Source organism: Oncorhynchus clarkii, chromosome 1 (genome assembly GCF_045791955.1).
Source record: "Oncorhynchus clarkii lewisi isolate Uvic-CL-2024 chromosome 1, UVic_Ocla_1.0, whole genome shotgun sequence".
In the NCBI taxonomy this organism is placed as follows: Eukaryota; Metazoa; Chordata; class Actinopteri; order Salmoniformes; family Salmonidae; genus Oncorhynchus; species Oncorhynchus clarkii.
In genome coordinates, this window is record NC_092147.1 from 65,866,866 (window position 1) to 65,893,151 (window position 26,286).

At 42.6% G+C, this 26,286-nt stretch overlaps 1 protein-coding gene across 2 annotated transcripts in view; it reads right to left on the minus strand.

Annotated features, from left to right (window-relative positions):
• Nucleotides 1-26,286, minus strand: part of LOC139411076 (ninein-like) — a 43,150-nt gene that overhangs the window by 10,797 nt on the left and 6,067 nt on the right. For both annotated transcript variants that reach the window (XM_071156918.1, XM_071156927.1), the window contains exons 5-17: nucleotides 19,882-19,948; nucleotides 19,526-19,716; nucleotides 17,836-17,988; nucleotides 11,400-11,567; nucleotides 8,210-8,346; nucleotides 7,538-7,678; nucleotides 7,223-7,397; nucleotides 6,655-6,765; nucleotides 5,848-5,937; nucleotides 4,826-4,970; nucleotides 4,459-4,527; nucleotides 4,240-4,364; nucleotides 1,837-2,204 (exon numbers count right to left, since the gene is read on the minus strand). In XM_071156918.1, the coding sequence (XP_071013019.1) occupies nucleotides 1,837-2,204; nucleotides 4,240-4,364; nucleotides 4,459-4,527; nucleotides 4,826-4,970; nucleotides 5,848-5,937; nucleotides 6,655-6,765; nucleotides 7,223-7,397; nucleotides 7,538-7,678; nucleotides 8,210-8,346; nucleotides 11,400-11,567; nucleotides 17,836-17,988; nucleotides 19,526-19,716; nucleotides 19,882-19,948 (1,940 nt within the window). The remainder of the gene's footprint in view (nucleotides 1-1,836; nucleotides 2,205-4,239; nucleotides 4,365-4,458; nucleotides 4,528-4,825; nucleotides 4,971-5,847; nucleotides 5,938-6,654; nucleotides 6,766-7,222; nucleotides 7,398-7,537; nucleotides 7,679-8,209; nucleotides 8,347-11,399; nucleotides 11,568-17,835; nucleotides 17,989-19,525; nucleotides 19,717-19,881; nucleotides 19,949-26,286) is intronic.

Here is a 26,286-nt window from a genome sequence, read left to right on the forward strand (position 1 = left end):
TAGGGCTGCAATTTCTGAGGCTGGTAACTCCAATGAACTTATCCTCTGCGGCAGAGGTAACACTGGGTTTTCCTTTCCTGTTGCGGTCCTCATGAGAGCCAGTTTCATCATAGCGCTTCATGGTTTTTGCGACTGCACTTGAAGAAACGTTCAAAGTTCTTAAAATGTTCCGGATTGACTGACTTTTATGTCTTAAAATAATGATGGACTGTCATGTCTCTTTGCTTATTTGAGCTGTTCTTGCCATAATATGGACTTGGTCTTTTACCAAATAGGGCAATCTTCTGTTTACCACCCCTACCTTGTCACTACACAACTGATTGGTTCAAACGCATTCACTTCTTAGGGAGAGAAAGAAAGAAATTCCACAAATTAACTTTTAAGAAGGCGCACCTGTTAATTGCAATGCGTTCCAGGTGACTACCTCATGAAGCTGGTTGAGAAAATGCCAAGAGTGTGCAAAGCTGTCATCAAGACAAAGGGTGGCTTCTTTGAAGAATCTCAATTATAAAATAATACTTTTTTGGTTACTACATGATTCCATGTGTTATTTCATAGTTTTGATGTCATCACTATTATTCTACAATGTAGAAAATACAAATAAAAACCCTGGAATGAGTAGGTGTGTCCACAATTTTGACTGGTACTGTATATACACACAGTACAATACCAGTCAAAAGTTTGGACACGCCTACTCATTCCAGGGATTTTCTTTATTTTTCTACAAAGCTTTCATCAAGACAAAGGGTGGCTACTTTGAAGAATCTTAAATATAAAATATATTTTGATTTGTTTAACACTTTTTTTTAACAACATGATTCCATATGTGTTATTTCATCATTTTATTACTTCATTATTATTCTACAATGTAGAAAATAGTAACAATGAAGAAAAACCCTTGAATGAGTAGGTGTGTCCAAATGATTGACTGGTACTGTATATATACACACGCACATACACTGAGTGGACAAAACATTAAGAACACCCTGAGTTGCATCCCCCTTTTTGCCTTCAGAACAGCTTCAATTTGTCGGGGCATTGACTCTACAAGGTGTCAAAACCATTCCACAGGGATGCTGGCCCATGTTGACGCCAATGCTTCCCACAGTTGTGTCAAATTGGCTGAATGTTCTTTGTGTGGTGGACCATTCTTGATACACACTGGAAAATGTTGAGCTTGAAAAACCCAGCAGTGTTGCTGTTCTTGACACAAACAGGTGCGCCTGGCACCTACTACCATACCCCATTCAATTGTACTTTATGTTTTGTATTGCCCATTCATCCTCTGAATGGCAAACATACACAATCCATGTCTCAATTGTCTCGAGGCTTAATTCTTCTTTAACCTGTCTCATCCCCTTCATCTACACTGATTGAAGTGGATTTAACAAGTGACATCAATAGGGGATCATACCTTTCACCTGGATTCATCTGGTCAGTCTTCAGTGTGTCATATCAAATTTGTCACATGCGCCAAATACAACAAATTCAACCTTACAGTGAAATGCTTACTTACATACAAGCCCTTAACCCCCCAAAAAGTGTTAAGTAAAAAATAGAAAATGGTAAGAGTGTTCATAATGTTTTGTACATTAAGTGTAAATACATACACACAACGTACACCAGTCCCAGCTCACACACCATTGTTGTGTAAGTCCAGTGTATATGTTATGGAGTTAAAGGGACTCATGCAAAAGTTACAGTTGGCACAAAAAATGTGAAATAAAATTGAATGCGAAACCGGGAGCCAACCTACACAAGAATGTGAACTTGAAATGAATTTGTTTTAATTTCAGAAGACAGCCCTGGGGAGGAGGATAGTCTGGCCACACTCACCTTACGAGCAGCAACTCTTGGTCCATCTTGAGCTTCAGCTCAGCCTCTAGCTGGTCTTTCTCAGAGGTCAGTCTTTGGACCAGGTTACTGATCTCCCGGGCATAGTTCTGCTCCAGCTCAGCCTGTTCGCGCTGGGCCCTTCTCTCCTGGTCAGCGTCCCAGCCTGGCCCTCTCAGGCCCCTGGAGCTGCTCTGTAACTCGGCCTGCAGCTTCTCCACTACCTCCCTTAGCCTCTTAACCTGCTCCTCAGCCTGGGCCTTCTGCTCCTCCAGCTCACTGATCTCCACCTTGAAGCCCGAAGAGATGTCCTTCCTCTCCACCTCCATGTTCCGTCGCATCAGCTCCAGGCTGCGCTCGTAGAAGTTCACCTGTGAGGCGAGGATGATGAGGTGGTTCAGGGCTATCCCAGAATTAGAAAAATGGGCCTCCCATGTAAATACTGAACTAACTTCAGTACATCTAGTGTCACTCAAATTGCCAACAATTTTGGACCTTTCAATTTCACATACAAAAATAGGAGACGGTAATCAAAACTATACAAAAACGTGTGAGCTAGGGTTTAATGGCGGGAACCGGGTTACCGAGCTTTACTGGAATTTCCCGCCCAAACCCATCTTTTCCCGGGATAAATGATAGTGAGAAACAAGTCAATTATAAATTATTTCTATGAACAGAGTGAAATAAAATGTAAATGTTAAATTATGTGCAAAGTCTAAATCTGTCATCATACAGCCTGCTCTGCTATCTGCATGATCAATAATCAACGCTCAGGGTGTGTTGTTGTAGCCTACCGTATTTACTTACAAAGTCACTACTGGTTGGCCTATCTGCTTTTATTACACTGAACAAAAATATAAACGCAACATATAAAAGGGTTGGTCCCATGTTTCATGAGCTGAAATAAAACATCCCAGAAATGTTCCATACGCACAAAAATCTTATTTCTCTCAAATTTGGTTCCATCCCTGTTAGTCAGCATTTCTACTTTGACAAGATAATCCATCCACCTGACAGGTGTAGCATATCAAGAAGCTGATTGAACATGATCAGTACACATGTGCACCTTGTACTGGGGACAAAAAAAGGCCACTAAAATGTGAAGTCACACAATACAAGGCCACAGATGTCTCAAGATTTGAGGGAGCATGTAATTTTCATGCTGACTGCAGGAATGTCCACCAGAGCTGTTTCCAGAGAATTGAACGTTTCTCTACCATAAGCCGCCTCTAATGTCGTTTTAGAGAATTTGGCAGTACGTCCAACCGGCCTCAACCACAGACCACGTGTAACCACGCCAGCTCAGGATCTCCACATCTGGCTTCTTCACCTGCGGGATCGTCTGAGACCAGCCACCCGGACAGCTCATGAAACTGTGGGTTTGCACAAGACCTCAAGTTCCAGCATGATATATGTATTCACAGTCATGAAATCCATAGATTAGGCCCTAATTTATTTATTTTAATTGACTGATTGATTTCCTTATATGAACCGTAACTCAATAAAATCTTTGAAATTGTTGCATTTTTAGTTTTGTCTGTGGGGCAAAGTTTGACAAAAATTATTGCCAACGAGGCCAAATGCAAAACCGACCTACTGAAAATCCTCTCTAAGGAGGAAACAGATGGGTCAAAATACATGTTTGAGGCACTCGCAACGATCCAGGCCACCTCCATGGAGACCAAGAGAGTCTTCTCAGTCTGTGGCCAATTTGTGGCGAAGATCAAAAACCGCCTATCTGGGAAGAATGTAAGCACTGCGCGTTATGAGAGACCACTTCATCGGTTCATCAAGTTAAACAGGTAAGGCCTATAGCCTATGCAAATTATTTTGTTTGTTTGTTAGCTACATTACAGGTTGTAATGCAACAAAACAGGAAACATGCCAAGGAGGGTGAATACTTTCGCAAGTCCGCTCTGACAAAATGGCTGTAAAAACAGTCAAAACCGCCACAACCTTCCCAAATTTCACCGATAGACAGTTGTAAGGGGAGAGAAAATGACCAAGCTGCATCTTTCAGTCAAAGGTAGGCTAAAACAAATGTAATTTTCAGTAGACTGTAATAACCTCATAATATTTTACCAGTTGGCCAACAGTGCGTCATAGACCTGTTAACTAGGCTACATCAATTAAATAGTGTGGTGACTTCGAGAGAACTGAGTTGATTGAATTGCAACAAATACAACAAGAAACCGTTAGATTCATGTGTCTATTTCTCCAATATAGTGGTATAATCATGTCAGATTTTTTTCCGCTGGTATTATAGCTTTTAAATAGCACTTCCGGTTTGAACGGGAATACCGGGAAGCCCGTAATTTCTTGCAATTTTCTCAGGAAGGAAAATGTGTAGTTTCTTGAAAATATTAAAACCTAGTGTGAGCATGCATATCAGAATGCCTCCTCTACCTTGGTCTCTAACTCAATCTTCAGGTCCTGCACCTCCTGGCTGTGCCTCTCCTTAAACTGTTCCATGGCCATCTCTGTCTCAATGCTCACAACCGGACCTGGCAGACTCTCCAGACAACCCAGGCCTGAAGGAACAGAAATAAAAACACCAAGGTGGCGAGTCAAACCCAACAGGTTTTTACAGAGAGGGAAAAAATGATTGATGTTGCCAATTCTTACCATTCTTACTGGCCACTTGTAGCTTTTTGCTAGCAATGGGAGATACACCTATTTTCATCTCAGGGTCATCTGAAGCACAATGGACAAGATTACTGTAGAGAGTAGGTCAGTGGCTAAAGTGAAACTGTCAGTGTAACTGGAGTGGGACTGAGTGGAGAAATGAGAGGGTGTGTGTGAAAGAGGGTGTGTATGTGCATACATAGGTGGGGAAGAGAGATAGGAGGGGCCTTTCAGTCCTCCAAGGACCCGGCCCATATACTGTATGTTTAAATAAATAAATATATGTTCTAATCAGGGCACGAGTATCAATTCTAGAGACAAATCGGGTGAACACAGTATATGGCTTAGGGCTATGAGTGGGATTTACCAGAGTCAGACTCAGTGGTCAGTGATCGTCGGCTGGACCACGCGTGTGTGGACGTGTCTTTTGCCCGTCTGGGTCGCCTCCCCATCCCCTGACTCTTTAACATCTCCACCTCAGAGTTCAACTCGTCATTCCGGTCCCGCAGCTCCTGTGAGACAAAGACGTGTCATTTAACATGCAATACTTCCGACAAACATACATAACAAACACAGCAAAGCACAGCAGAAATAGTATAAAGATAGAGCAGTATTAGTCACAATGTCCTCACTGCCACGCACATGCTATTCAAACCACACTGCATCACAAATTCTGTGAACCTAGAACAACACACGCTCACCTTCACTTTCTAGTTTCCCAAAATGGGAGGCGTTTGGATAAATCAAGAGGATTGTCATTCACACACTCAAAACAGCTCTCGGCTCTGTCCGGGCAAGTAAACAAAAACTATTTAAAATAGTTTGACATAAATCATGAATGTGCATAACTAATGTGTATAACTAATTACTGCACTATGTTTTGGAAAATTGTGAAAGGTAAACCAGGTCGAGCGTCCTTGGGGGTTCCACGCAAGGCATGATTATTTAAACACACCTTTCTTATTTTTTTGACCCCCTTTTTCTCCCCAATTTCATGGTATCCATGAGTCTTGTCTCATCGCTGCAACTCCCAAACAGACTCGGGAGAGGCGTGCGTCCCCTGAATCACAACCCAACCAAGCCACACTGCTTCTTGACACAATGCCCACTTAACCCGGAAGGCCGTGTCAGCGTGCACTGCGCCCGGCAAGCCACAGAAGTCGCAAGTGCGCGATGGGACAAGGACATCCCTGCCGGCCAAATCCTCCCCTAACCCGGACGACACTGGGCCAATTGTGCACCGCCCCATGGGTCTCCCGGTCGCGGCCGGCTACAACAGAGCCTGGACTCGAACCCAGAATCTCTAATGGCACAGCTAGCACTGTGTTGCAGTGCCTTAGACCACTGCGCCTCTCGGAAGGCCCAACACACACACACACACACTCTTACCCGGCACTGCAGCTCGTACTCCTTGATGATCTCAGAGACACGCTCCTCCTGGTTCAGCAGTCCTGTATTGTTCGGATCCAGGCTCCCAAACTGTGTCAGCCAAACAAAGCGGAAACCCTCAATCATTCATTCCTGGCAAAACCGCACTCCTCACTCCCTGAGGGATGAGTTGCCACAGCAGGACATCATCACGCTAGGGTGACCACATGTCCCGGATTGTGCGGGACAGTCCTGCATTTTGGCCCTTTGTCCCGCTTTTGATCAACAAATTAAAACAGTCAGATTTCCTATTCATTTAATGAGAATATTAATTCCAACCGGTCTTTTCTGAAGTCACCTTGCGCTTATGACAAGATATATCATAAGGATGTGGTGCTGGTGATGTTAAAACATTTCTCCAATCGTTGTTGAGAGCTGATAGACGTAGGCCAATATCATATTGTCAACCAATCCCATTTGTGAAATCTTTTTGGGCTAAATTCCAAATAAACTTGGAGAGAGGACAGTTAACTACCAGTACTTCCAAAACGTGTGCGTCTAATGAAGAGCTACAAAAGTACGTAAATAGCCATATTAGACTGAAAGGTAATTTCATAAAACACTCCATGCTCATTAGTTGCTAATTTAACATATTTTCTGCTACTTCACTCAATCCCATTTTAAAAGTTTCCCCTTCCTAACTGTTTACATTCCCTGAGGGGTGCTGCCTGAAAAAAACATTCATGTATAGGCTACACTGTCCCGCATTTGGGAATTTTAAATCCGGTCACCCTACATCAAGCCCATCCTCACATAGTTCCCTTTCACCTTGTCTAGTAGGAGCTGGTCCAGGTCTCTCTGCAGCTTGGAGATGGTGTTCTCTGCATCTGACAGCTTCCCCTTCAGAACACTGCCCTCCTCCTCCAAACGGTGGTTCTCCTGTTAGCCCAGAGGGAGGGTTATTGAGAGTGATACGATACCGCTTTAAGATATCCACAGCAACACTGTGGGGTACTGACGATGGGGGATTGTTACGAAGCTAAGCAGGAGTCTGGCATTCGTTGGTTGTCCGTGGGCAAGTGGGTATAGAGCATGGATGTTGCAAGCAGGAAGGCAAAAAACAAAATCACATGAACTAATCGAATCCTCTCTTTTGAGGTCTCTAGAGAGGAGACTGGGATGGAGATGAAAACAAACTGCTTGCAGAAACTTAACCAGTTTATACTCATACAAAATACGTGCATTCAAAAGCACGAGGAGCCTCTTATGAAGTGAAAACAAATAGAGGTTAAGCTCAAGGAATCTTTTAGGCGGGTTGGTCAAGCAATCGCCTGTATTCCTAGTACTCCTTTATCATTGTAAAAACCTCACAGTGTGTATCTATAGTGCTTGTCACCTGGGTGGCATTACAGATTTCCTCCTGCAGACTGGCATCCTGTGCATGTAAGACCTCCACTTCCTCTTCGAGCTTGGCCCGCTCACGCTCCACCTGTTGCAGCAAGACCTCGCTCTCCTGCTCCGATTCACTGCGCAGGGCCGTTAGCCTATACCGGAACTCCTGCTCCAGACCCCTGCCAATCAGAGGGAAGTAACTAAAAAGTTCCATCCCCCACGCATGACAATACACAACCAGTCAAGCAAGATTTTCCAACCATCACATCAGTCTAACATACAGAATAATATGGAGGTGAGAAGGAAGAGAAGGTCTTACTTGATTTTGGTTTCATTCAGTGACTCAATAGTGGCGTGCCTGTCATCCACCTCTCTGACCAGCTGGAGGTTTCTCCTGTCGGCCCACTCCAGGTCGGCCTTGACCTTGTCCCTTTCCTGACACGCCTGGTCTGCAAGGACCCTGAGGGACAGACAGCGGACAGACAATGAGCATGGACCTAAGCACAACACTCACCAGAATGACCTGATCATGGAGGACTCACATTAACAGCAGTTATTCTATGTACATTATGCACAAAGAATCAAAAAAGGCAGACCACAGCAGTTTAATATTGGCAAATTAATACTTACTGAAAGAATGCAGTATTATGGTTCCAAAGTTGGTCAGTAAACCGACAAGGCAATGATTGTTACAATAAACAATATGAAAGCATCAACATCTCTCACCTCTAGGTGGAGACATAGTAATAAACTGTCTATGTGTGACTATTACAGTGTGAAGTTGAACCAATGATTCCCCCTAAAGCAATTATTGACCATGAAATCAATAAAAAGAGTTGATGTAAATGATTTGGTCTCAGTTTAAGGTCATTATTGGCTCACACAGGAAATGAATCCAGAGGATGCACTAAAGTGCCTTTGACCATAACCTCTATAGAGTCCATAGAAGCATGCAGTACCAAAAGTATACAGTATCAAACCAAAGACTCACTGGAGGAACTGGATCTCGTTCTTGTAAGAGATGAGAGCGGCCTGGTGGATGCCGTTGCCGCTGACCAGCAGCTCATTGTCCAGGGCCAGGGTGAGCTCCGCCAGACTGACTTGCTCCTCCAGGGGAAAGTCCAAAGTCTGGAGGGGATAGAACAGCATGAGGTCAACTGACAAATGTATGGCAGTGGTCACCTAATCATCAAACCTGGTCCTTATTTTACTGCAGGGTTGGAACAAAAGCCTGCAACCCTGTAGCTCTCCAGGACCAGGGGCCTAATTTATAACCATATTTTACACTAAATATCTGCGTGCGCCATTTCTGAAAAGATTGCATGCTCACAAATATATGGAGATGTATACATTTGGCTAACACCATACATATGCATGTTATAAACCAGATATGTGCCTGTGTGAACGAGCATTATACAATGCATTCGAAAATAATGCAGACCCACTGACTTTTTCCGCATTTTTTTATGTTACAGCCTTATTCTATAATGGATTAAATCGTTCCCCCCCCCCCCCCCCCCGATCAATCTACACACATTACCCCATAATGACAAAGTAAAACATCTGGCCCAGCCAGAGTCCGGGTTCTGGCTGGGCAACTCATCATGGCCAGAAAAGATTTAGAACGTATTCTGCAATGATTATAATATATGCATTATGTTAATAAATGAAATATTTACTCGAGATATGTGAAATTACAGTATTCAGATGTCGCCTACAAACATCAATGGAAAAGGTGAACCGTCTGGTCTACCTTCGAACTGCACATCGGATCGCAAAGAGCAAAATACTTGAAATAGCCTATCTATTTACTACTGTGAAGTGGGTCAAATTAAATGAGAGATGGGACGTTTCTACATTTTAGTACACGCTCTTATCCAGAGCATGTGGGAATTGAACCCACAACCCTCAACCTTGGCGTTGCAAGCACAATGCTCTACCAACTGAGGCACATGAGACGACGGGTAGCCTATACTAACTTTTTGTAGGCCTCTAGGCTATTTCGCGAGTACGAAACCATCAGTCAGAAAAGGTGAGGAATTTATTCTCCACTGATCATGAAAATGTAATAAATAATGGGAAAAGAAGGTCTATTTCTAATGATTTTAGAATGCAAAGACCAAATAAATAGATTCTCACTAACTGCAAAGTATTGCATATTATTATTTTTAGCAACCTGTTTTTTGTTATGAAAAAAAGTGTTGTGTATTCCTGCATAAGGCTACTTTTGCCTTCTTGCAATGCAATACTTCAGCCACAAGAAACTGTGTGTACACATGGTCTAAAGATTGCGGGAGGATAAGCAAATTCTCAAGTCAAGTTCGGTTTTTATAAATGCAAACTTTCGCATGAAAACAGGCGCACGCATGTTTTCGGGCATATTTTGTGCATACGCAACATTTATAAATGATGTTGGTGTTTTGACAACTGGTGTATGGTAAATATAAATTCAGGTCAAAGTTCAGTTCATCCTCATGCAACAAAATGTGTCAGATTTACAAGAGGATTATTTCAGTAACACATAATGTAACTAGAGTGTGTCTAGCTAGGGCCTTTTGTAGGCAGTGTTCCATAGATTATGGTTCTACACCACAGCATGTAATCTAAACCAAAAGACCATCCGCTACATGTAACTGGAACTCACAATCTCAATTCTACTCCTATTACACATTTTACACACAGGAAGGAGATATGCCCCTAAAGGAGTCAGAAATACAGTTTATGTAACTTGTTTTTATCAAAATGATGAAATGGGAAACCTTGCAGCCTTCTTTACTTAAGTGATAATGTCCGAGAAGCCGTGCCAATATATCCTCCAAACACCGGCTTCGAGGGCATTTTCACTTTTATACAACGGGTTACCAACACATTCAAATACTGATTAACATACTTTAACTTAAAACGTTATTTAGATTAATTTAATCATACTATTTCATCCTTCCACAAGATATAGTCTCGACAGGGTTGCTACCCAAGCAGGCTGGTCGTCCGTTCTACTGAATCGGTTGCCAGAGATGCGACCCAGTCGTTCAGTCTTTTTGTTCTGTATCTATGGACGCGACTCAGTAGTTCGCTCTAAATGTTCCATTGCCATATTGGCTGGCAACGTTCTTATCAGTTGCTTGCTAGCTAGCCATCTACGGCTAACTTACTGTCACGTCAAACGTCAAAAAGAACAACAACATTTGCAGCATTTGCATTTGTTGAAGCTGTTTTCTAGTGCCATTTATTTCGATACATCCATAACAATGATCTAATGAGGCGCGATTTCGCCTGGCAAATCAAATGTGCCCTCTCGTCAGGACACTGTTGTTCAGAAGAGCTAGCCAAGAACACAGCTAACACAATCACTTCAAACATGGAAGCTGTAAAGACTGCACTTCGTTTGACCTTTTTTCAATTGACATTTCTTTGTATATATCCATAAAAATGATGCCAGCTGATTCATGATTTCGACTGGCTGAGAAACACTGCCTGCCTGTCTGTCTCGTCCCAACTCCCAACACGTTCATTACTATGGGACAGCTGGATATCTAATTTTAATATTGAAACAAGGTTGCAAATGTCAGGGAGAGAGACAGCAAGGTTCATACAAATCTCTGCTTTTGAAAACTAAATGTTAGTCTAAAAGAAATGTGAGGTAATGTTTAGATGCTTTTTATTGTGGATATCAAGTTTATAAATTGCCTGGGTGGGGCTGATCAGACAGTGGACTGCACATTCAGATGGAACAGAGTAAATAGGCATTTTAACCTCATAGATTTAGCAGGTGGAAACTTGTGGAATAGACACCCTGGCTGGAATGTGCTTTTAACCAATCACCATTCAGGATTAGACCCACCCATTGTATAACCTGTACCAATTTCTGAACACCAAGGCTTTTCAGCAACATATCAATTCAAGTAGCCGCAAAGGAAGAGTAATCAACATTTCAAGGCTACTTCTGAAAATAACTGGTACAAGCAATGAGTGTGTACAGTAATAGGATGAAGACGTACATTGGTTCATAACTTTCTCACAAAGCTTACCTTTCACAGATTCTGCTCACAAGCCCAGAGCATGCTAAACTACTAAAAATCACATGATGTTCACACTGGCTGCTTATTATCATCTAACATCAAACACATAGTGTGACAGGATCCAACTAGCCTGACCTGTCATGGTTCAAGTCCGGCACTGACCTGTAGGATGTCCCTGCTGTTCCGGATTCCCTCCTCATTCCAGAGGGTGATGACCCTCTCTGGACTGGTGCAGCCCGACCCATCGTCCAGCCTGGTCAGCAGCCTCTGGCCCACGGTGGCAGACAGGAGAGAGGGAGAGGTGGAGCGCCCCATCCGCTCCTCAAAGGCCTGGCAGAAAACAGAGGAAGACATGAAAGCTACAGGAACAGACTAGCTGATGGCCCAATTTAGTTCCTCCTCCATGGAACACTGCTGTAGATCAGTGTGGCACTGCGTAGCCTCACCTCTGTTCCCAAATGCCATAGAAATACAAAAAAAAGTTCTACAAACAAGGGCATTGTAGCAGAAACACCTCCTCCGGTCATGCCGCTTTCTCTAAGAATAACCCGACCTCCACTGTGCATTGTGTAATCCAGGCTCCCACAGACAAAAGAGTTTCAGCACCACAAATACATTTATTTCACACGCCACTAATAAACTCCATTTTATTGTCATAACACTTAATATGGCTTAGCCTACATTCCATTCCCCATTTGCTCATGGTTTACATCCCACACCAGTTTGGGACATGGAGGAGTAGCAGTAGTATTTAGGTTCTGAGCAAGCCTGAGAAACACACATTTGTCTCAGTGCTGGTTCATGTACCTAGTTGTTCCTAACACATGGGAGGCATCAACCAAGCTTGAAAAAAAGGATGTTGTCTTTCATAGCCCATGTTAACAGACCACAGCGACATATCAGGCTTGAAGTGCAATACATGATTTCAAACTTTGGCTTTCTCTTCGTGTGGAAATGGTCATTCAGCAAGCAAATGCAGGAAGGGCAAACTAAGCTTTGTCCCCAACAGTCAATTTTATGATTGGCTGCTGCCTTAATTGACCAGCAGGAAATTGGAGCATTCGTCATCTGAGAAAGACAGACAGACAGCCTACTATAGAGAACAAAAATATAAAACGCAACATGCAACAATTTCAACGATTTTTAAAAATGCGCTGCATGGTCAATACGACGCCTGCATTGGCCATACAGCATTTACTGTTGTGAAGGAAGTTGTCAAGGAAGTGAGTTTGTGTTTTACAGGACCTTCCGCCCTCAACTACTGTTAACCAATCATGTAAATGCGGAGCTATACGGAGCACTCTGCATTGTTACAACATTGGAGAGGCACACGGCGATGTGGTAACCTCTGGGGCTCCACAATTACGTCACACCATCCATAAGGCACCTCCAACACTTTAGAATAATGCATCAATTGGCTCTTACAGTTCATATAAGGAAATCAGTCAATTTAAATAAATTCATTAGGCCCTAATCTATGGATTTCACATGACTGGGCAGGGGCGTGGGAGGGCATAGGCCCACCCACTGGGGAGCCAGGCCCAGCCAATCAAAATGAGTTTTTCCACACAAAAGGGATTTATTACAGACAGAAATACTCAGTTTCATCAGCTGTCTGGGTGGTTGGTCTCAAACTATCCCGCAGGTGAAGCAGCAGGATGTGGCAGTCTAATTGGTCTTTTGACCAGTCACATCAGATCATATATTATATATTTTTCAGATCTGATTGGTCAGAAATATCAGAATTGGGTTAAAGTTTCTGTGTATAACGGTTTGCCTTTTATGTCAGATACTGAAGGGAAGGGACAATTTCTAATCAATAGCTCATATTTTGAATAATTTATTATGCCTTTATCTTAATCCTAAACTAAACTATGAGCCACAGAATATTTCAAGAGCCTCCCCGAGCAAGCACATAACGTTCGCCGAACCATATGTTTCTTGGTGAGAGTGTGGTTGTCCTATGGTTATTTTGCCTACAACCTTCCCACACCTTTCTGGGAATGGTGCAGGATAGTTGCTTGGCTTTGGAACAATCTCAGCACATTTAAGGAACTTGACAAAAAAACAAACATTTTCTTGTTATTTCATTACTTTAACAGAATGTTTCCTAAAAGTTAAAATATGGTACATTTAATTTCAATGTTCTAGGAACATTCTCCAACTGGTTTGACATTGGGAATGTTCTCAAATAGTTGAAAGTTAGGAAAACATTCTTCTGTGGGAATTTCAGTACTTTTCTGCAGGTTTCCTTATGGTTCTATTTAAAGTCATATTATCGAACATTATAAAACTTTCCATAAAAAAAAACACAAGAAAACATTAACGTCCAAAGAATGTTATTTAAAAATGTATACATTCCGTTCTCAGTGTCAACAAAACTCTCTATCATTTATCTTGTAAAGTGTTTTCAGGCCCACTAATTGGCCACCCATAATCTTAATTTGTGCTCATTTCCGTTGAAATGGGGTATGTTTGAATAGATTAAAATGAACAGCTTTGTATGAGTTTAAAAAAACATGGCATCCTAGCACCATCCTGGTGGCGCAGTGGACTAATTCCATGGATAGAGAACAGAAGATCATATGTTGGAATCTCAATGATGCCATGTCAATATAAAAAATAAACCTGTTTGCATGATCAATGCTGAAGGATATTAATTTCTGTGTGTCCAATCTGTACTCAGGGTTCAAAAAAGTTAACACCAAATAATAATTTCCACTGTAAGAACATTAAAGTGGCACTCCAGTCTCCTTTTCACCTCATTTAACACCTAATTTACTTAACAAAAGGCACATCTCAATAGGTGGTCCAGATTAAGTCATGTCAAAGCACAAATGGCTGGGGGTATGGGCCTTGCCTACCTTGTTCTCTATTGTTCCTCAAGCAAGGGGGAGGCTTATGACATCACACATTTGCATCAAACTCCTTGAACAACCTACTCCTTGAGTTTGCAGTTGTGCAAACTGGAAACCACATATCCTGAGGCCGCATTTATTGTAGCTGGAGTCTTCAACAAAGCCAATTTGAGGAAAACACTACCGAAGATTTATCAACACATTGCCTGTAGTACTTGAGCTTCAAAATCTCAACCATTGTTACTCTCCCTTCCGGGATGACTACAAGGCCCTCCCCCGCCCTCCCTTCTGAAAATCAGATCACGACTCCATTCTGCTCCTCCCTTCCTATAGTCAGAAACTCAAAACAGGAAGTACCTGTGCTAAGGTCCATTCAACACTGGTCTGACCAATCAGAATCCATGCTTCAAGATTGTTTTGATCACGCGGACTAGGATATGTTCCAGGTTGCCTCTAAGAATAACACTGACACGGTGACTATTAAAACCTACCCAAACCAAAAACAATGGATAGATGGCAACATTGGCGCAAAACTGAAACTGTGAACCACCGCATTAAACCACGGCAAGGTGACTGGGAATATGGTTAAATACAAACAGTGCAGTTATCCCCTCCATAAGGCAATCAAACAGGCAAAACGTCAGTACAGAGACAGTGGAGTTGTATGTAGCAGGGACCCATGACAAAATTGGATTACAAAGGGGAAACCAGCCACGACGCAGAGATCGACACTACGCTGATCCTCAACACAGGGGTCCCATTAGAGTGCGTGCTCAGCCCCCTCCTGTACTCCATGTTCACCCATGACTGCGTGGCAACGCACCCCTCCAACTCAATCCTCAAGTTTGCAGATGACACAACAGTAGCAAGGTGAGGAGGTGAGGGCCCTGGTGGTGGTGCCAGAAAAATCACCTCTCCCTCAACAAAGCAAAGGAGCTGATCGTGGACTTCAGGAAACAGCAGAGGGTGCACCCCCTTATCTACATTGACGGGACCGCAGTGGAGAAGGTGGAAAGTTTCATGTTCCTTGGCGTACGCATCACTGACAATCTGAAATGGTCCACCCACACAGACAGCGCCTCTTCAACCTCAGGAGGCTGAAAAAATTTGACTTGGCCCCTAAACCCTCAAACTTTTACAGATGCACCACTGAAAGCATCCTGTCAGGCTGTATCACCACCTGGTACGGCAACCGCCCACAACAGCAGGGCTCTCCAGAGGGTCTGCCCAACACGTCACCAGGTACACACTGCTTGCCCTCCAGGACACCTACAGCACCCGATGTCACAGGAAGGCCAATAAGATGATCAAGGACATCAACCACACGAGCCACAGCCTGTTCACCCGTTATCATCCAGAAGGCGAGGATAGTACAGATGCATCAAAGCTGGGACCGAGACTGAAAAACAGCATCCAACTCAAGGCCATCAGACTGAAAAATAACCATCACTAGCCGGACTCCACCCAGTACCATGCCCTGAATTTAGTCACGGTCACTAGCTACCACCAGGTTACTCAAGCCTGCACCCTAGAGACTGCTGCCCTATGTACATAGACATTGAATCACTGGTCACTTTAATAATGTAACACTTGTCACTTTAATAATGTTTACATACTGTTTTACTCATTTCATATTACAGTGCCAGTCAAAAGTTTGGACACACCTACTCGTACAAGGGTTTTTCTTTATTTTTTACTATTTTCTACATTGTAGAATTTTATTTACTTATTTTTATTTCATCTTTATATAACCAGGTAAGCCAGTTGAGAACAAGTTCTCATTTACAACTGCGACCTGGCCAAGATAAAGCAAAGCAGTGAGACAAAAACAACACAGTCAATAACACAAAATAAAATAAAGATTTTTCTATTTATGTACAGTGTGTGCCAATGTAGAAGAGTAGGGAGGTAGGCAATAAATAGGCCCTAGAGACGAAAATAATTACAATTTTGCATTAATACTGGAGTGATAGATGTGCAGACGATGATGTGCAAGTAGAGATACTTGGGTGCAAAAGAGCAAGAGGGTAAGTAATAATATGGGGATGAGGTAGTTGGATGTGCTATTTGGCTGTGTACAGGTACAGTGATCAGTAAGCTGCTCTGACAGCTGATGCTTAATGTTAGAAAGGGAGATATAAGACTCGAGCTTCAGAGATGTTTGCAATTTGTTCCAGTCATTGGCAGTAGAGAACTGGAAGGAAAGACGGCCAAAGGAAGTGTTGGCTTTGGGGATGACCAGTGCAATATACCTGCTGTAGCACGTGCTATGGGTGGGTGTTGCTATGGTGACCAGTGAGCTGAGATAAGTCAGGGCTTTACCTAGCAAAGACTTATAGATGACCTGGAGCCAGTGGGTTTGGCGATGGATATGTAGTGAGGGCCAGCCAACGAGAGCATACAGGTCACAGTGGTGGGTAGTATATTGGGCTTTGATGATAGAGTGTTGGAAGCTATTTTGTTAATGACATTGCCGAAGTCGAGGATCGGTAGGATAGTCAGTTTTACGAGGGTATGTTTTTCGGAATGAGTGAAGGAGGCATTGTTGCGAAATAGGAAGCTGATTCTTGAGTTCATTTTGGATTGGAGATGCTTAATGTGAGTCTGGAAGGAGAGTTTACAGTCTAACCAGACACCTAGGTATTTGTAGTTGTCCACATATTCTAGGTCAGAACCGTCCAGAGTAGTGATGCTAGTCGGGCGGGAGGGTGCAGGCAGCAATCGGTTGAAGAGCATGCACTTAGTTTTACTAGCATTTAAAAGCAGTTGGCAGCCACGGAAGGAGTGTTGTATGGCGTTGAAGCTCGTTTGGAGGTTTGTTAGCACAGTGTCCAAAGAAGGGACAGAAGTATACAGAATGGTGTCGTATGTGTAGAGGTGGATCAGAGAATCACCCGCAGCAAGAGTGACATCATTGATATATACAGAGAAAAGAGTCGGCCCGAGAATTGAACCCTGTTGCACCCCCATAGAGACTGCAAGAGGTCCGAATAATAGTTAAGACATCAAAATTATGAAATAACACATATGGAATCATGTAGTAACCAAAAAGTGTTAAACAATTCAAAATATACTTAATATTTTAGATTCTTCAGTAGCCACCCTTTGCCTTGACAGCTTTGCACACTCTTGGCAATCTATCAACCAGCTACAGGCGAAATGATCACGGTCTCCGATAATGTTGTGCTTTACCAGTCAGGAAAGATATGGTTTTCTTCTCAGTAGCAATGGGAAACCCGATACTTAAGTTCCCAACTTCCAAGGAACCAAATGTGCTAGCTGGGTCCTTAAAAGGTACAATATGCTGAAATCACTCTGCCATTTCCTGGTTGCTGAAATTCTAATAGTTCTCCTAATTTCAGCTTATGTGTCAAAACAAGCAAGTATAGTGTTTAGCATCATTGTACCATCTAAACTGCTGTAACCAAAAATGTTGTATTTACAGCTGTTGAGGCTAGAGTATCAAAATCAAAAGTAAAAGACACAAAAACGAAACATTAGAACGTGAAGCACAGAAATAGAGCACATAGAACAAATCTACTGCTTCTTAGACTTGCTTTCAATGAGAATGACAGATCTATAACTTACATTCATTCGTATGTGAATTTGGTCCGGGCCCCAAAAAGTTACATATTGCAGGTTCAAACACCAACCAGCCCACATTTAATGCAAAGTGACAGTTTATTTGTTATAAATAGAATATCAAATACTGGTGTTGTTCTGTCTGTCTGTCTGCTTACCTGCTGGAGTGAGCGGTGGGGGTTGGGGCGTATGGGGGTGGAGGAGGTGGGAACTGGGACACCTTTTTCTCTGAAAAGACCCTTCTGGAACTTCCTGAGGCTAACCTTCCCATCCAGGTCAGTGTCCAACTTCCTGAAGAGGGCGTCCAACTCCTGTGTGATAACGCGTAGAGTCAGGGGTTAAAAACATGAAGTCAAATTCAATACAGAAACCAGATACAGAGAGAAACCAGATACAGAGAGAAAGATTCAAACTACCAAGATTCAAACTACCAGATACAGAGAGAAAGATTCAAACTACTCATATCTACTCATATCTAGGATAACACACCCAATATATATACAAAAGTGTGTGGACACTTCAAATTACTGCAATCGTCAGTTTCAGCCACACCCGTTGCGGACAGGTGTATAAAATCGAGCACACAGCCATGCAATCTCCATAGACAAACATTGGCAGTAGAATGGCCTTACTGAAGAGCTCAGTGACTTTCAACGTGGCACTGTCATAGGACGCCACCATTCCAACAAGTCAGTTCGTCATATTTCTGCCCTGCTAGAGCCACCCCGGTCAACTGAAAGTGCTGTCATTGTGAAGTGGAACTGTCTAAGAGCAACAACGGCCCAGCCGTGAAGTGGTAGGGCACACAAAGCCCACAGAACGGGACCACCAAGTGCTGAAGTGCGTAGCGCGAAAAGATTTCTGTCCTCGGTTGCAACATTCACTTTCGAGTTCCAAACGGCCTCTGAAAGCAACGTGTGAAGCTCGTTGGGAGCTTCACACAAGCCGCACACAAGCCTAAGATCCCATTGCCAAATGCCAAGCATCAGCTGGAGTGGTGTAAAGCTTACCGCCATTGGACTCAACGGACAAATCTGTGTTTGGCAGATGCCAGTAGAACGCTACCTGCCCCAATGCATAGTGCCAAACTGTAAAGTTTGGTGGAGGAAGAATAATGGTCTGAGGCTAGTTCAAGTTAAGGGAAATCATAATGGTACAGCATACAATGACATTCTAGACGATTCTGTGCTTCCATCTTTGTGAAAGGCCCTTTCCTGTTACAGCATGACAATGTCCCCGTGCACAAAGCAAGGTCCATACAGAAAAGGTTTGTTGAGATCGGTGTAAAATAACTTGACTGGCCTGCACATTGCCCTGACCTCAACCCCATTGAACACCTTTGGGATGAATTAGAACTCCGACTGCGAACCAGGCCTAATCGCCCAACATCACTACCCGACCTCACTAATGCTCGTGGCTGAATGGATGTAAGCCCCCGCAACAATGTTCCAACATCTAGCGGAAAGCCTTCCCAGAAGAGTGGAGGCTGTTATAGCAGCAAAGGGGGACCAACTCCATAATAATGCCCATGATTTTGGAATGAGATGTTTGATGAGCAGGTGTCCACATACTTTTGGTCACGTAGTGTATCTTTGGCAAGTAACCACTGACTGCAGTCAGATGATTCCCTGCCCGTCTCCCTTAGGTGTGCACTCTTTTACTCCCCCTCATGGATTAAAAAGGAATGGACTGATGTATACTGGTATAAGAGGTATTGATGAAACTCCTCTGACCCATATTTACACTAATCCAATGCCTTTGATCCCTTGACGGGGAGTCAGCAAGTGCACAGATCTGGGAATTAGGGAATTAAAACAGCCCCTTGCTGAAATGTTGGGCTGGCCATACCTCTGAATTCAGGTCCTGCAGGCCAAGGTGGTCACAGACCAGGGAGAGTTCCTGTCTGTTCAGAAAGCCTCCTCCTCCTACTCCAAGCTCCTCCCATACTGCCCTCATCTGGCTGTCTGACACCTCGGCCCCTGGCCCAGGGGATTGGAGTGGGCTCCCCGAACTGTCCCGCTTCCATCGCTTCTGCTGCCCTGAGACACACATACAAATGTTAGGATGAAAGTCCCTCAAAGAGTATAGCATTAGACTGCATGAATAGGGCTTGGAGTTATTCCTGATCACATGACCTAACTAGGAAAACTCCTGTTTTGAAGACTGAATGTACAATTAAGTAAACTTGAAAAATATTTAAGTACCTTGTGCCTCAAAGGTTTGATGGATGGTGTCCTTATGGCTTCCGGTTTCCTCATCTGACTTGAGACTCTGGAAGTAAGACAAAGAGTGTCACCAAGTGTTCAAAACTGGAACAACAACTACCTTGCCTAAATGCTGACCCATATGCCCGTCCACATACAGTATCATAATCTGGCTATGTTGTTTAGTCAGTGTGTCGGACACATGTGAGAACTGCACTGTGAAACTGTGAAAGCTAGTGTGTGTGAGAGAGTTTGTACAGCAGATGAAGTGTGTTTGTGTGTGTGTGTGTGTAAGTGTGCCTGCTAAGTGCCCTCTAAATACACCTCTGGTGTCTTCAACCAGGATCTCAGCGATCACTGCCTCATTGCCTGCGTCCGTAATGGGTCACCGGTCAAACAACCACCCCTCATCACTGTCAAACGCTCCCTAAAACACTTCAGCAAGCAGGCCTTTCTAATCGACCTGGCCCGGGTATCCTGGAAGGATATTGACCTACTTCCGTCAGTAAAGGATACCTAGTTATTCTTTAAAGGTGCTTTCCTCACCATATTAAATAAGCATGCTCCGTTCAAAAAATGTAGAACTAAGAACAGATATAGACTTGGTTCATCCCAGACTTGACTGCTCTTGACCAGCACAAAAACATCCTGTGGCGTTCTGCAATAGCATCGAATAGCCCCCGAGACATGCAACTTTTCAGGGAAGTTAGGAACCAATATACACAGGCAGTTTGAAAAGCTAGCCTTTGCTTTCCTAACAGAAATGTTCCTCCTGTATCACAAACTCCAAAAAGTTCTGGGACACTGTAAAGTACATGGAGAATAAGAACACCTCCTCCCTGCTGCCCACTGCACTGAGGCTAGGAAAAACTGAACAGCTGATGTTCTGAAAAAGCTGCAAAATCTGGACCCCTAAAAATCAGCTGGGCTAGACAATCTGGACCCTCTCTTTCTAAAATTATCCGCCGCAATTGTTGCAACCCCTATTACTAGCATATTCAATCTCTCTTTCGTATCGTCTGAGATCCCCAAAGATTGGAAAGCTGCCGCAGTCATCCCCCTCTTCAAAGGGGGAGACACTCTAGACCTTAACTGTTACCTGCCTATATCTATCCTACTCTACCTTTCCAAGGTCTTTGAAAGTCAAGTGAACAAACAGATCACCGACCATTTAGAATCCCACCATACCTTCTCCGCTATGCAATCTGGTTTCTGAGCTGGTCATGGGTGCACTTCAGCCACGCTCAAGGTCCTAAATGATATCATAACTGCCATCGATAAGAGACATTACTGTGCAGCCGTATTCATCGACCTGGCCAAGGCTTTCGACTCTGTCAATCACCGCATTCTTATCAGCAGACTCAACAGCCTTGGTTTCTCTAATGACTGCCTCGCCTGGTTCACTAACTACTTCTCAGACAGAGTTCAGTGTGTCAAATCAGAGGGCCTGTTTTCCGGACCTCTGGTAGTCTCTCGGGCCGACTCTTTTCTCTGTATATATCAATGATGCCGCTCTTGCTGCGGGTGATTCTTTGATCAACCTCTACGCAGACGACACCATTCTGTATACATCTGGCCCTTCTTTGGATACTGTGTTAACAAACCTCCAGATGAGCTTCAATGCCATACAACTCTCCTTCCATGGCCTCCAACTGCTCTTAAATGCAAGTAAAACTAAATGCATGCTCTTCAACCGATTGCTGCCCGCACCTGCCTGCCCACCCGTCCAGCATCACTACTCTGGACGGTTCTGACTTAGAATATGTGGACAACTACAAATACCTAAGTGTCTGGTTAGACTGTAAACTCTCCTTCCAGACTCACATTAAGCATCTCCAATCCAAAATTCAATCTAGAATCGGCTTCCTATTTCGCAACAAAGCATCCTTCACTCATGCTGTCAAATACTGTCGTAATACTGACTATTGTCGTGGAAAATTGCGAGATTATGTTATAGTGCTTGAAAGATTATATTATAATATTTGTATTGCATTAGAATGGTTGTTTTATTCAACAGAATATAATCTGTCAGTGTTCCACTGAGGATGGGCCTCTATGAGATCGCACTGACATGTCTTTGTACTTTGAAGTACCAGGAACGAGATTAGAACCTTGTCTTAGAGACCGAACTGAACGATAATTTATAGCTAATGCTATCTGGCTATGGGATACTCCTTTCTCAAGTAAAAGGCCCTTTGTGAAGTTTTCCTATGATCTGTGGTTTGTCATGTAAGTTGAGAGGGGTGTATCTTTTCTATAAAGATCTCAGTTGCCATTATGTTGACACTCAACTTTTCATTATAGATAGTGAATTGTTGAAAGTCACAGGGCTATGGTGAAGCTCATATTATTAAACATGAAGTTTAAGCATAACTCTGACTGGTGTGTGGTTTGTGACTCTCCTCATTTGGTAATACAGGAAATTGCTACGACTCGATCCTACCGATCTTCGACTTCGGTGATATCATTTACAAAATAGCCTCCAAAACTCTACTCAACAAATTGGATGCATTTTATCACAGTGCCATCCGTTTTGTCACCAAAGCCCCATATACTACCCACCACTGTGACCTGTATGCTCTCGTTGGCTGGTCCTCACTACATATTCGTTGCCAAACCCACTGGCTCAAGGTCATCTATAAGTCTTTGCTAGGTAAAGCCCCGCCTCATCTCAGCTCACTGGTCACCATAGCAGCACCCACCCGTAGCACACGCTCCAGCAGGTATATTTCACTTGTCATCCCCAAAGCCAACTCCCCCTTTGGCCGCCTTTCCTTCCAGTTCTCTGCTGCCAATGACTGGAACGTATTGCAAAAATCACTGAAGCTGGAGACTCATATCTCCCTCACTAACATTAAGCATCAGCTGTCAGAGCAGCTTACAGATCATTGCACCTGTACATAGCCCATCTGTAAATAGCCCATCCAACTATCTCATACCCATACTGTATTTATTTATTTATTTATCTTGCTCCTTTGCACCCCAGTATCTCTACTTGCACATTCATCTTCTGCACATATACCATTCCAGTGTTTAATTGCTATATTGTAATTACTTTGCCACCATGGCCTATTTAAATAAAGGTGAAGTAAAAAATAAATAAAAAATACAAAGAGAAAGCTGAAAGCGAGTGCTAGCCTGTTAGCACGAGCAAGGATAACAGAGAGGAAAAACCCAGCTAAAACATAACGTTCTGAGAATCATATGTTTCTTAGAGCGTGGTTGTCTTTTGGTTATTTTGCATACAACCTTCCCACAAGAGTTGCTTGGCTTTGGAACATTCTCAGCACATTTAAGGATCTTGACAAAAAAAACATTATTTTCTTAGTATTTCATTACTTTAAACACGTGTCAAACTCATTCCACGGAGGGCCGAATGTCAGCAGGATTTTGTTGCACCCTTGTACTTGATTGATGAATTAAGGTCACTAATTAGTAAGTAATTCCCTCACCTGGTTGTCTAGGTCTTAATTGAACGGAAAAACCTGCAGATACTCGGCACTCCGTGGAATGAGTTTGATACCCCTGCTTTAACAGAAAGTTTCCTAAAAGTTCCAACATGGTTACATTTAATTTCATGTTCTAGGAAAGTTCAACTGATTTAACATTGGGGAATGTTCTCACATAGTTCAGAGAAAGTTAAGAAACAGCGTTCTTCTGTGAGAATTTCTGTACTTCAGCATAATTTTTCCAAGTGGTGTAGGGGAGGGTATATGCAGGTATACACTGCATACAAACTTATTTTTGAGTGAGCATTGCGAATACTAATTTCTTTCTTGTAGTGGAGGCATACACCCTGTCAATTAAAGCTGCAATATGTAACTTTTTGGACAACCCAACAAAATTCACATAGAAATGTGTGCTATCGATCTGGCATTCTCATTGAAAGCAAGTATAAGAAGCAGTATATATGTTCTATAAGCGCTATTTCTATGCTTCCCGTTCTTAAGTTTAGTTTGTGCATTTTACTTTCGGTTTTGTACACCAGCTTCAAGGCTTAAAATACAATATTTTTGGTTACGGAAAATATATTTCACAGCAGTTTAAATGGTACAATGATTCTCTACACTAGCTTGTTTTGTCACAAACTATTCAAATATTAACCAAGAAATGGCTTAGCGATTTCTGCATAATGCAGCTTTAAAAAGTAGCTACAAATATTCAAATGTATTGAAAAAAATATATGTTTTGACAGTATTGAAAAACAATCCTGTGGCTTTTTCCAAATACCCCGGTATACGGTTTATACAGTATACCACCCAAGCCTAGTTCTAAGAATGTTATTTAAAAACAAATATACAACAGGTGGGTCTAATCCTGAAAGCTGAGTGGTTAAAACCGCATTCCAGCCGGTGTCTTTTCCACAAGTTACCACCGGCTAAATCTATTACGTTAAAATGCCTATTTACTCTTTTCCATCTGACTGTCATCCCCTGTCTCATCAGCCCAGCCAGGCAACTTGATCTCCACTATAAAAAGCAGCTAGACATTATCTCACATTTCCTTTAGACTAAAATATGTTTTAAACAGCAGAGATTTGTATAAAAACCTTGGGGTTTCTCTCCGACATTTGCAACATTGAATTTGAAAATTGAAGCTCCAGCTGTCCCATAATGACGTGTCGGGAGTTGAGACATGACAGACAGCTTCAGTTTGAAGTGATTGTGTTAGCTGTGTTTTTGGCTAGCTCCTCTGAACAACAGTGTCCTGACGAGACAGCACATTTTCTATGCCAGGCGAAATCGCACCTCACTAGCTAATTGTTATGGATGTATCCAAATAAATGTCACTAGAAAACAGCTTAAACAAATGCAGCTACTGTTGTTATTCTGGCTGCACTGTTTGACGTGACTGTAAGTTAGCCATATTTGGCTAGCTAGCAAGAAAGGGATAAGAATGTTGCCAGCCAGTATAGCAATGGAACATTTAGAATGAACGACTGGGTCGTGTCCATAGATACAGAACAAAAAGACTGAACGACTGGGTCGCATCTCTGGCAACCGAACCAATAGAACGCACGACCAGCCGGCTTGGGTAGCAACCCTAGATTTGTGTCAAGACTATATCTTGTGGAAGGATGAAATAGTATGAATACATTTATCAAAATAACATTTTAATAAAATATGTCAATCATATTTGAATATGTTGGTAACCCGTTGTATAAAAGTGATAATGCCCTGGAAGCCGGTGTTTGGAGGATATATTGGCACGTTTTAAGAACATCCGTGGCAATATATCCTCCAAACACCAGTTTCTCTGGCATTATCACTACAATGCATTCCATTCTAAGCATCAACAAAACTCTCTATCCTCGATCTAGTTAAGTGTGATCAGGTGTCTTGGCCGCGCCCACACCTGATCTTAATGACTGCTTGTTTCATTTGAACAGCTTTGTATGCGTAAAACATGGCATGCTAGTGCCATCCTGGTAGCACAGTGGACTAATTCCCTTGATAGAGAAACAGAAGACTATAGGTTTATGGGTTTGAATCTCATTGATGCAGTGTCACAATAAAACATGTAATGTGTTTGCATGATTAATGCCAAAGGAAATTAATTTCCATGTGTCCTATCTGTGCTTTGGGTTCAAAAATGTTAAACCCAAATAAGCTGGCTGTGTTATTAAAATTCTTATTGAAATATTCAGTGAATGTCATAAGGAAGTTTTTGAAAAACCTCCAAATAACCTATAATTTCTGTTATCATAGCGTTAATAACACCTACCAGAAAAACTTAAGGAGCTAGAGTAAAACGTTCTCACGATAAACAATTTACAACTTCACCTCTGTTCTTTGAATGTTTAAAAAACGTAGAGTTTTGAATTATGACTTCGTTTCCACAACCAATGTGAAACCAAAAACATTATGTTCCCCACAACTTCCAAGGAACCAAATGTGCTAGCTGGGAATGAATTGACCATAAGGAATTCCACCATGCCAACATTACTTCTGCTACACTGAGTAAAAACAACCAGCAGATTGTGATTCCAGCAGTCTCAAGAGTAGACTGGTACTCCCCAGCAGCACATATGGCCGTTGGCTCTCACACAGAGGAGCTTATAACCTCCTCCACGTGTGTGTGTGTGTGTGTATACTTGCTGCAGACTCTTACTAATTATGGTCTACATAATAGCCTATCTGAAGGGATGAAATTCAACTGAAGTTAGCAATGGATTAGTTATGGAAGTTAATTATTGAGTACCGTCTTACTCATAGCAGTCTCTCTTTCAGGCTGGGAGGCACACTTACCCTGTTTATAACACAATATCTTCACTTTTTTTAAAGGATGAATATTCGCATGATTTTGTATCAGACATAGCTTGTCAAGGGAATGTCGTGAGGATTACAATTCAACTAATGTCCTAAATGTTGTGTATAGCCAAATATGTAGTGTGTAAAATAAATT